Source organism: Anolis sagrei, chromosome 4, assembly GCF_037176765.1.
Source record: "Anolis sagrei isolate rAnoSag1 chromosome 4, rAnoSag1.mat, whole genome shotgun sequence".
In the NCBI taxonomy this organism is placed as follows: Eukaryota; Metazoa; Chordata; class Lepidosauria; order Squamata; family Dactyloidae; genus Anolis; species Anolis sagrei.
The window spans coordinates 126,643,635-126,655,795 of NC_090024.1; the positions used below are offsets into that span (position 1 = coordinate 126,643,635).

The window sequence follows — 12,161 nt, forward strand, 5'->3', positions numbered from 1 at the left end:
CCAGCTCATTTACTCCAAGACTACAAAGAATCAAAAAGCCCTTTCTGGTTTTGATTCAGAAACCGTAGCAGGGATTCGTGTTGAAGGAAGAATGAATGGCTAAGCACATGAACAAAAGACATGTAGTAAGCCACTGGCACTGTAAAAGGGAGGAACAAATCAAAGATGCACAATGGTCTGCTTTGGGTCAACCTAAATTTACAACAAAACTGGCAATAGTGTCCAACCAGTGGGATTTTTACCCTCAAATCAGAGCTGTGTGACAGCATTCCCCACTTCAGAAGCAAAGACACAACATGCAATGGCTCTGCATGGCACAGTGCAAATGAGAGAAAAAAGAATGTACAGCAAGCACAAATGTGAAGGAACAAAGTCATTTCCCCCAGAAGGCAAAGACACCGGCTGTTGCTGCACCACCTCTGCTAAAGGGAGTCTTGTCCAAGCGCTAAGGAACTGAAGAAAGCTGTCTAGCACCAGCACCAATGGCATTCCAGGGGCCAAGAAGTGGTCCTTTCAGCTGGCCAGGTGCAGTTTGGCCCATACTTATTCAGAAGCTTCCAGCACCTCACCCCATTGGATCTGTCATATATGATGCAATCAACATTTCTGAAAGTGGAGTGCTTCTCCTTAAGATAGTTGAGAAGCACAGAAAACAAACTTTGGCATAAATATTGATCGCTACTTTGTGCACACAGGCAGCAGCCCACAGCAAAGGTCTTCATGCAGCAGAAGTCTTCAGCAAATAAGTCCTCAGTTGGAGGGTAGCAAATCGGTTTTCTCCATGGCTCCCTCACTGGTTGTGTGGTGTGCTCTGGCACAAAGTTTGAGCGTGAACTGCTTTGGAGAAATACCACCAATGGAAGGAATTCTATTTTGTCTGACTACACTTCTAGCTTTTCCAAAGCTTGGAAAAACATGACAAAAAAGCATTAGCCTCTACAGCAGTGGTTCTCAAGCTGTGGGTCTCCAGGTGTTTTGGCCTACAACTCCCAGAAATCCCAGCCAGCTTACCAGTTGTTAGGATTTCTGGGAGTTGAAGGCCAAAACATCTGGGGACCCACAGGTTGAGAAACACTGCTCTACAGCTTCTTCCCTTGCTATTGCTTCTAGGCATCCAAAGAAGGTCCTGATCACAGATAAACATTTGTTATAATCCATACTTAGATGGCACACATCTGTGAAGAGACTCCTTTGCTACCTTAGGAAAATCTGATTTAAAAAGTGGTGACACTGTGTACGCGCAATTTCTTTACTTTGCTATTTGTCATGTCAAAGGAAGCCAGAAGACCAGTTCTGTTTCTGACTTGAATTCCTCCTCCTTCTCTCTGCCAAAACTGATCAAATTTGGCAGAGAGGAGAAGAACTCTCTCCAAAATATATATCTGCAAAGCAGAAGATTATAGTACCAATGAGAATGACCAGCACTACAAGTTCTGCTAAAATCTAGAATGCAAGAATACAAAGTGGATACGGTGCTGTGTGAGAGATTATAATAAGATCCATTGTATTTTTCTATTGTGATGAAGCCTCGGGATCTCATTTGGAAATAACAGGGAAACAACTGGATTTTGGGCAGTCCTGTGACCATTCACAAATAGCTCATCCAGTTTCTATAGACTATTTTCACATCATATTGAGGAGAACACTCCCAATATGCATTTTCATTACAGATTCAAGAGTACATCTGAAAGCACTGATTGTATGTTTCAGCTGAAAAGCTCTCCCTGATATGAGATACTGCCGCACATTTCCTCTTTATGCTGAACCTGCTTTTGTTGTCATACAAACATGGTTGTGTGCTTTTGCCACAATTCGGTGTGTGACAACAGAAATTTAAAAGTAGAGAAATTAATCCAGAACTTGGGGGTGAAGGGAGTGGGAGCCCTGATGACGCTGTTCAACTCAAAATGCAAGCGCAGAGCAGAGGTTTCAAGCAGCATCTGGACAAGGTTCAGGGAGTGGCAGGAGCTGGAATGTGTAGTGGGAGGCGAGTGTGCCAGGCCAGGGCAGGGTGGTGCTCAGCTAGAGAATTGATTGGGTGTACTTGCCTGCTTGAATTATCTCATCCCCATTTAAGACCTGTAATTTAACACAGTGGTGATGTCACTTGCAATTACAAATGGAAGCTCAGCCTGCACAGTGAAGCTCCGTTAATGTATGGGTTGGGGTGGGGGGACAACAGTGATATCTAGGCTTCCTCCTCCCCCAAAACAAGCAAAGACAGACTAACTGAAGAACAGAGACTGGCAAGGAAAAAACATGGGGAAGAGGCATTCTAATCACAGGATGAGAAAGCAAAGTCTTTGCTGTTCCTTCCAATTCCATCAGAGTTATAGCACCCTGTTCCTGAGCAACTGGATGGGATAAAGCATTGACCACAAGCTCCTTAGAAAGCCAGTGTTGGACCCTTCCAGTTTGCCTCCATCATATCTGCAGGGCCTTCAGACAAGTTTCTGACTGCTTTGCAGCTTTGGTATCACTGTTGCTGCACCTGGAAGATAGCCCATAATTTTCTTTAGTGCTTGCAGGTTGTGATAGAGCCTCAAACCAAGTTGTATGTTTCTATGGCTGACGTGGACTTGGAAGACTTGGCCTCAGTTTAAACACCAGCCTTGGGCACCAGTCCACAGTACTCTGCTGCTGAATTGCTGAGACCAAGCTGTTCTGGGAGATGATAATTCTCACTGTCCTCGAGGTGTTACATCTTTTGTGGAGGGGGGGGGGATAACAAAGCTCTATTTTTGCAGATCACACTTGCCACAGGAAGGTAGATACTCAAAAATCTGAGCTACACCCAGGCACCTATGGTTAGATTTAAACTGGGGAGCATCTGGGAAAAGCAGCTGGTGGTTAAGGTCCACGCTCTGGTCCTTTGTGCCTGGATAAAGCCAAGGAAATGTGGCTGGTGCTGAAAGTCTCTTTGAAAGGTTCTTTTCCAGCAATGAGAAATGCTAAAATAGCAGATAATTCCACGATTTGAGAGCAAGGGGTATTGCCCCACTAACAGTGCCTCATAAGCAGAGCTCATAAGAAAGAGATCAACGTGATTACTTTGTGTACTTCATGTGCATCTTTAATCCTCTTTCCTTTGAGATGAATAAATGAGAGCACTCGAATAGGGAGGCAAAGGAAGCTCAGATAGAGCCTCCAGGCTCAACTCCCAAAAGCAAAAAAAGAAGTGAGCATACTCGTGTCTGCATGCGTTTCTGCTTTCCTCTATGCCAACCAAGGCATGGGCTGACGAAGCACATTTTGCAATGGGTGTCATGGCAAGCTAAAACCGACTAAGGTCACAACACAAAGCCTTGTCTCCGCATCAGGTCACAGGTTACAGCAGCAGCTCAGCATTTAGCTCTGACCCTATAATACTTTGGTTTGTGCAGCAGCTTCGACTCTATTTGCTCCAGACTGTGTAAGGCATCAGCCATCTTGTGCTAAGCCCTGCCATTTCTCCAGTGAGACATTACCTTAATTGTCGCTTAAGTGTTTTAGGCACAGGACACAATGAGGAATTATTGCAGCAATACCTGTAAAGACAAAATCCTTACCTGTGCATCAATTATTCTCTGTTTAATCTCTATCACTGCCTCCATCTCTGCGTGGTCATTCTTCAGCTCCTCTTCTACAGCCATTAACCTGCCAAAGAGGCAGAAGACAAAAGAAAGAAACCCAACAATGTCTTTGGAGGTTTCCAGAAAAACAAAGCAGTCCAGCACTGTATAAAGACAGTTGAAGCCCCCCATTCTGTTCCTTGGCCAACAAGTTCAGCAGGGCAAGCTTCAAGTTATTCTAAGACACATTTACAGTTAAGTTTAAAACCTATACTCTGCAGCAAAGGTTCATTTACAAGAACTGAAGAATGTGAACTGCCATTTGAATTCCAGTCCCCCTATCCTTTTGAGGAGGAGTGTCTAGCTAAAACACACTCCGAATAAAATCACCAAACTCCTTGGCCCATTCTGGTTTCTACTGATTCTGCACCAGCCTCTTCTGAATAAGGCAACATAATTCTCCCTTTAGCAACTATCACTACACTTCATAAGAGAGGTGGTCATGGGTAATGATTTAAAGCCGGGGTATCAAGCTAATTTTCATTGAGTGTCACATCAGCCTTATGGTGGCCTCCAAAGGGCACTTGAATCCATGAATGAAAAATCCATGGACAAAGAGGGCTAACTATCAGTTTTTAAAAACATACTGGTTGATGCTTTTTTTAGCTTCTCCCCCAGCCCCCAAGCCAGCTAAGTGGAGAAAGGGGACTGAGGAGGAGACTTCGAGAACACCTCTTTCCTGGCTACATGTGCCTGCCACCTTAGGAGGAGAAGGAGGAAATCCTGCTGCTTCTCCCCCCCCCCCCCCCAAGTCATCTAAGAGGAGAAAGGGGACTAAGGATGTGACTTTGAGAACACCTGTCTCCTGGCTACATCTGCCTACCACCTTAGGAGGAGGTGGAGGAAATCCTGCTGCTTCTCTCCCCCCAAGTCATCTAAGAGGAGAAAGGGGACTAAGGAGGTGACTTTGAGAACACCTGTCTCCTAGCTACATCTGCCTGCCACCTCAGGAGGAAAGGAGGAAATCCTGCTGCTTCTCCCCCCCCCCCCTCAAGTCATCTAAGAGAAAGGGGACTAAGGAGGTGACTTTGAGAACACCTGTCTCCTAGCTACATCTGCCTACCACCTCAGGAGAAGAAGGAGGAAATCCTGCTGCTTCTCCCCCCCCCCCCCCAAGTCAGCTAAGAGGAAAAAGGAGACTGAGGAGGAGACTTTGAGAACACGTCTCGTGGCTACATCGGCCTGCCACCTCAGGAGGAGAAGGAGGAAATCCTGCTGCTTCTCTCCTCCTCCCCAGGTCAGCTAATAGAAAAAAGGGGACTGAGGAGGAGACTTTAAAAACACGTGTCTCCTGGCTGTTGCTTATTGTTTCTGTTGTGGTTTTATATTGTATTTAATGTTTTTATGTGCATTTTGATATTATGTGTATTGACTTGCTACCTGTAAAACGCCTTGAGTCGCCGAAAGGCCAAAAAAGACGGTATACAAATATAGTAAATAAATAAATAAATACATTTATTTACTGTATTTGTATACCACCTTTCTCAGCCAATTGGCAACTCAAGGCACTTTCCAACAAATCAGTATACATAAAACATAATATGGATAAAAAACATTAAACAGTATAAGACATCAAAAGCAATAAAAACAACATCATCAGCATCTCATTCTCAAGCATTGCCCAATTCTATTGTCAGGTCATTTGATTTCCTATATTACCTTCTCTGTATTTGTAAACGCTTGCTCGAATAGCCACGTTTTAACTTGTCTCTGAAACGTCAAGAGGGAGGGAGCAGATCTGATCTTCCTAGGGAGAGTGTTCCATAGCCGAGGGGCCACCACTGAGAAGGCCTTGTCTCTCGTCCCCGGCAAACGTGCTTCTGACAAAGGCGGGACCGAGAGCAGGGCCTCCCCAGATGATCTTAAAGTCCTCAGTGGTTCGTAGGGGGAGATATGTTCGAACGGGTTCGAACAGAACCGTTTAGGGTTTTATAGGCTAAAGCCAGAACTTTGAATTGGGCCCAGTAGCAAACTGGAAGTCAGTTTTTACCCATCACTTTTGATTATTCACCATGCAGACTGGGGATAATGGGAATTGCAACCCAACAGCACTTATGGCTCTGAGGTTGGGGAAAGGTTAAAGGATATTTTAAATGTCTAATATCCACAATCCTGGTATTTAAATTCAAAGCCCACTCTCCTGCCTAAAGAGAACAAATGGCAGCCTTCCAGATGTTACTGTAACACAATTCCCATCAGTTGTAGTCCTGATGTCTAATGAAAATCAATACAGGACTTGCAGTGCACCATCTGGAGGGCCACATAAAATGGCATGGCCAGTCAGCTTTGGCCCATGTGATTTAAAGTCAAGCTATGAATGCCATTTTCCTGCTTCTTGGTAGGGGCCCACGAGGTCTCTTCCAACTCTGTGATTCTATCCGTTCCTCCCTTATTCCCATGAAGCATCCTCCTCCTTACCTGCTGATGATGCTCTTCATCTGACTATCCTTTTCCTCCTGCTGCTTTCGCAGACGTTCCTCACTGTCTTCCAACCTTGTCTTGTACTCCATCAAGAGCTTTTGCATTTGCTGCTCTTGTACCAGGAGGCGCTGTTCATATTCCTCCAGCCGACGATTTGACACCTTCAGGCGATCCTTGAGCTTTGTTATCTCCTGCTCGTACTAAAGAGAAGAGGAGGAAGGTAACCACATGAAGTAAACCATTTATTTCTTGCCTTTTTTTGAGATCGAGGCAGAATAAAAGAAAAATAACTCCAACAAATAAGTTGCAAGGAACCTGGAGTCCCCTCCCAGAAAAGTACTTGATACAGGGCTATAAGCAACAGCCAGGTCTTGCCTGGATTCAGGTTCCACTATTACTAGTCTTCAACTACCTGACCACAACTTCCAGACACTAAAGGACAGCAAGGTCAGCAGTATCCAGGGGATTAGGATATGTAAACATGACAATGTCTTGAGCATCTCACTTCTAACTTACCTCTACATTTTTGAAATTTTAGAGTAAATGATGGCCATTACCTTTTCTGCATGCTTTATTCCATCTTGGTTCTGCTCACCATCTTCCTCCTCTTCTTCATATTGACCATTGTTTAGGACCCAGGCAGCTGTCCTTTCTACTGGCGACATTGTGGCGGAGTCTACAGGTGACTGATTTTGCAACCAGAGCACAAAAACAATAGAAAAATTCCTTTAGTTTGTCAGAGGGAGAAAAATCCCATCTATTAACACACCCCAACGATCACCATGTCACCAGAAGCACAACAGATTATTGTCGAATGCTTTCATGGCCGGAATCCATGGGTTGTTGTAGGTTTTTCCGGGCTATATGGCCATGTTCTGGAGGCAATTTTTCTCCTGACGTTTTGCCTGCATCTATGGCAAGCATCCTCAGAGGTAATGAGGTCTGTTGGAACTGGGAAAAATGGGTTTATATAGGAGAAAAATTGCCTCCAGAACATGGCCATATAGCCCGGAAAAACCTACAACAACCCACAACAGATTATTCTCCACAGCATGGGAACCTCCCAGTGAGAGGCACAAGAAGGAAGCAAATGGGCAAGGCCTATTAGCATAGGTGCTTCCCATGTGCATATTACTGAGGAATGTGGCAACAATAATACTTTTTTTAAAATTGGTGAATCGATGCATGCAAGATTATCACTTAATTTTTAATATTTCATTTCTGCTGTTTGGGGAGATAATGGGCAGTCCTTGCTAGCAGCTGGATATGTCTTGGAAAAATGCATTGCCCACAAAATGTATTGGTACGACTCGAAACTGGCATGGAATAATTAGAGCACTCATTAACTATTTTATCCAAGCACAGCATCCACCCCCCTCTATGTGTGTATGTGTATGCATATAATCACTAGAGATGGGAAGGCCTGGGGAAAAAAAGCAGAAAAATTGGGTGAAAAAACAGGAAAAAATGGAGGGAGAACAGGGGAAAAAGTTTTTTCCCAGTTTTTCCATTTTTCTCCAGGCCTTCCCATCTCTAGAAAGCACAACTTTAACTGCAAGAATGTAATTTGTTTCTGTCTCCTCACATTTCAGTCTAGCTATGAAAGGCAAAGGCTGGGGGTGAACCACCCCCGTTTTGCCACAGTGAGAATGTATACCTGCACAAGAGACATGGTGGCTTCGAGGCGTGCTTTCCCATAATTGCAGAGGTCATTACAGTAAAAGTTAAATATGGGTTTTCTTTGCTGTACAACACTTGCTACATCCATGAAACACAAATAACTCTTTCACACAAATTACTTTTTCTTATCTTGACGCCCCTTGAATCTGCTTTGGTGATGGCCCTGATCAAGCACCAAAGCATCATAGCAGAACAACACTGTACGTGCTACAACTGTTCTTTAGGCTACATTTGCAATTGCTGTGTCATCAAGTTGGCCTCAACTTGTGGTGACTTTGTAGATTTATGAAGAATGAGAGACCTCCCCCCCCACACCCGTTTGTTACAGCCTTGCTTAGGTTTTGCATATAAATGTATAATTCCAAAAAGGCCACTAAAATACGATTATTTTGTCTGCTGGAACAGAAATGGGAGAGGAATCGGTATTTAGGATCCATATACTTACTGAATTTTTTTGAACTACTTGTGTTCTATCGAATTGCAACTCTTTGGCATACAAAAATCTTCAGGCTTGGCTCTCAAATACATTTTAGTAAGTGATAGCTAACCTATCCTTCTGCAGACAAACAGATATCTTACTTTCATGGAACTATTGGGTAGCAACATTAGCATTAAGACACCGGTAGGTAGCAAAAAGCTCTCAACCAGCACTGTTTGATGGTGTGCTATTATTTATGTATTTATATACTGAAGTACTTATATACTGCACTGTTTCCAAGATCTCAGGGTGACACTACAATAAAATCCATTTAAAATAATGTAAAACTGTTATAGTAAGAAAACATAAAAATATGAAATCATTTATTAACTAGCCGTCTCCCTGCCATGCGTTGCTGTGGCCCAGTCTGGTGATCTGGAAAATGAAGTAATGGTTTCTAATCTATGTAATTTCTTTATGCTTGTGGGTAAACAGTATTTCTTGTTGTTTCTTTGTCAGTGTTGATGTGGAGAGTGTCTGGTTTGCCTACTCTGGAACATGCAACATAGAATTGTCCTTCTTTAGGGGTCCCTTTCAAATCTATGATATTATATCTGTGTGTGTGTGAATCATATATATCTATCTCTATTTATGGCTGGATGGCTGTTTGTCAGGAGGGCTTTGATTACGTTTTCTTGCACTGGTGAAGAGAGTTGGACTGGATGGCCTTAAGTATTTTCTGTTGGTCATGGGGGTTCTCTGTGGGAAATTTGCCCCAATTCTGTCATTTGTGGGGTTCAGAATGCTCTTTGATTGTAGGTGAACTATAAATCCCAGTAACTACAACTCCCAAATGTCAAGGTCTATTTTCCCCAAACTCCATATATGTTCATATTTGGGCATATGGAATATTTGTGCCAAGTTTGGTCCAGATCCATCATTGTTTGAGTCCACAGTGGTCTCTGGATGTAGGTCAACTACAACTTCCAAACTCAAGGTCAATGTCCACCAAACCCTTCTAGTGTTTTCTGATGGTCAAGGGAGTTCTGTGTGTCACCTTTGGTTCAATTCCATCATTGGTGGAATTCAGAATGCTCTTTGATTGTAGGTGAACTATAAATCCCAAGAACTACAACTCCCAAATAAGAACATCGAAAAATGTTGAGTGAACAACATACATTGGGTTGTTAGGTGTATGCTGTCCAAATTTGGTGTCAATTCATCCAGTGGTTTTTGAGTTCTGTTAATCCCACAAATGAACATTACATTTTTATTTATATAGATGAGTAACTACAACTTTACACACCATGCAAACATTAGTTACAGTTAAAGACTGTATTCTCTACTCCTGCAAGGATCGATACATGAAGGTGAAAGAAGTCTTGAACCAAGAGGAACTTAGATGTCCAGAAAACACAAAAATGCTGAAAGTGTAAGGCACTTGAACACGGGGAAAGTCACAACAGTAGTTTCCTGGGTCATGATTTTTAGGCTTCAGGAAGAGTGCCCAACAGGTTCTTTAACAGCAATATCCTTTATTTCTCCTCACTCCCTCTTTCTGTTTATTATCCAGCTTCAAAGGTTCCTATGGAACTTAAACACTTCCTGTTTTATCATTTGTAGCTGGTTCTAATGCTGTTGCTACTCTTCTACATTTGTTCCCCATTGACTTAGTCAACAGAAAAGCAGCACATAAATTGCCCTCTTAAACACCAGACTCCCCTTTGCTCTTTAAAACAGAAGACAATTAACAAGGGACGGAGAGTCTGACAACCCTCAACTCCAACAAAGAAACTTCCTCAAGCATGGTATGTGTGTGGGGGAGGTCTGGGACTTCATTAGCATAATTTGCAATTTAAAATATGTAATGATATTTATGGAAAAACCTATTTTCCATGAGATTGCTGACATCCAGTAGGCTTTGACAGCAAAATGGGGAGCAACAAATGGATTAGATATGGATTACAATCTGCCAATGTTTAAAGTGGAAGCCCAATGAGAAAATAATGACATTCTAATCTTGCATTTATTTGCAAGTCATTCTGTAGGCTTTGGAATATCAGGCCAATTACATTGACTGCAACCATGAGACAGAAATATAAAGGAGCCTCCCAGTAGGAGACAGCACTCCACATCACAGCAGCAACTGGAAGCAAACGCCTGTCATTTTTGAGCAACAGGGATAAGTGTTATGTCAGCTCCACTAGCTGCCGATCCAGTTCCGAGCACAATTCGAAGTGCTGGTTTTGACCTACAAAACCCTATACGGTTCCGGCCCAGTGTATCTGTCCGAACGCATCTCCTTCTATGTCCCGCCTCGGAGTTTAAGATCTTCTGGGAAGGCCCTGCTCTCGGCCCACCTCTATCACAAGTGAGGTTGGTGGGGACGAGGAGCAGGGCCTTCTCGGTGGTGGCCCCTCACCTGTGGAATTCACTCCCCGGGGAAATTAGCTCATCGACATCCCTCCTCTCTTTTAGATGGAAATTAAAAACATGGATTTGGGACCAGGCTTTCGGGTAATCAGGCAGATAGACAAAGGACAAGCGACGACTAGAATTGATGGATTTGACAATGTGGAATTGAATTTACAGACTCTGAGCGGGCAAACGTTGAACACTAGATTAGTTTTATGGATTGTGATGTATACTGGATTGTTTTAATTGTTTTAATTACTGTTTATATATGTTTTATTTTTACCTTGTTGTTGTGCTGGCATCGAATTGTGCCTTTTGTAAGCCGCCCTGCGTCCCCCCTCAGGGGTTGAGAAGGGCGGGTTAGAAGTGCGAGAAATAAATAAATAAATACTACATACATAAAACCTTGCATTTGGATTACCAGGCAGATCACATAAAGGAGAGCTTCTCTGAAGGTACATGGCTCTGCTTTTCACATGTAGATCAGGGAATAATCAGACAGGAAGGAGATACTGCTAAAAGACCCCACCATTCAGCACCAGTAGCCTGACTGCACAGTTCTCTCTGTGGTTCTGCTGGCTTCAGAAAGCACTGGTTTATTTTCCAGCCATTTCCAGGAACTCACCCCAAAGGAGATCAATACAACACCAGTGGCTTACTTCACCACAAAGATGATGTAGAGCAGGCATGGGCAAACTTGGGCTGTCGGAGTGTTTTGGACTTCAACTCCCACAGGCTGTTAGGAATTGTGGGAGCCGAAGTCCAAAACTCCTGGATGGCTCAAGTTTGCCCATGCCTGATGTAAAGGGTGTTACCAGGGGATCCATGCACTAGGATAATAAAAAAAAAAAACACCTTTCGGAGTCCTGGGAACTTGCATTCTTATGTTGTTGTACCTGACACACCAGTTCAAATGGCCAGGAAATTATGCACATGGTTAAAGGTAACATAAAGGGTAAATATGTAGTCAGTGAAGACATCTGCCCTTGCGCTATGCTACTCTGCTGCTGAGTACGCATGCCCAGTGTGGAACACATCTCACCACACTAAAACAGTGGATGTGGCTCTTAATGAGACATGCCGCATTATCCCAGGGTGTCTGTGCCCTACACCACTGGAGAAATTACACTTCTTAGCCGGTATTGCACCATCTGACATCCGCCGGGAAGTAGCAGCCAATAGTGAAAGGACCAAGGCAGAGACATCTCCAGCTCATCCCTTGTTTGGGTATCAGCCAGTACGTCAATGACTTAAATCAAGAAATATTTTTCTTAGATCTACAGAGACACTCTCTGGAACACCTCAGCAAGCAAGAGTCCAAAAATGGCAGGCTCAAACCCAGAACCTCAATCCGTGGGTGATACCAGATGAGAGACTCCCTCCTGGGCACACAGAAGACTGGGCGACTTGGAAGGCACTGAACACCACGAGATGCAGAGCCAATCTTAAGAAGTGGGGCTATAAAGTTGAATCTACGACATGCGAGTGTGGAGAAGAGCAAACCACAGACCACCTGCTGCGATGCAACCTGAGCCCTGATACATGCACAATGGAGGACCTTCTTGTGGCAACACCAGAGGCACTCCAAGTGGCCAGATACTGGTCAAAGGACATTT

The 12,161-nt window shown here is 43.6% G+C and overlaps 1 protein-coding gene across 11 annotated transcripts in view; it reads right to left on the reverse strand.

The window, feature by feature from the left end:
- The window catches only part of RASAL2 (RAS protein activator like 2), a 298,400-nt gene that overhangs the window by 3,116 nt on the left and 283,123 nt on the right, over positions 1 to 12,161 (reverse strand). For 10 of the 11 annotated variants that reach the window (XM_060774420.2, XM_060774417.2, XM_060774418.2 and 7 more), the window contains 3 exons: positions 6,590 to 6,718; positions 6,030 to 6,232; positions 3,549 to 3,636 (listed from right to left, as the gene is read on the reverse strand). In XM_060774420.2, the coding sequence (XP_060630403.2) occupies positions 3,549 to 3,636; positions 6,030 to 6,232; positions 6,590 to 6,718 (420 nt within the window). Of the gene's footprint in view, positions 1 to 2,048; positions 2,080 to 3,548; positions 3,637 to 6,029; positions 6,233 to 6,589; positions 6,719 to 12,161 lie in introns of all 11 variants that reach the window. The other variant, XM_060774419.2, reaches the window with a different exon arrangement.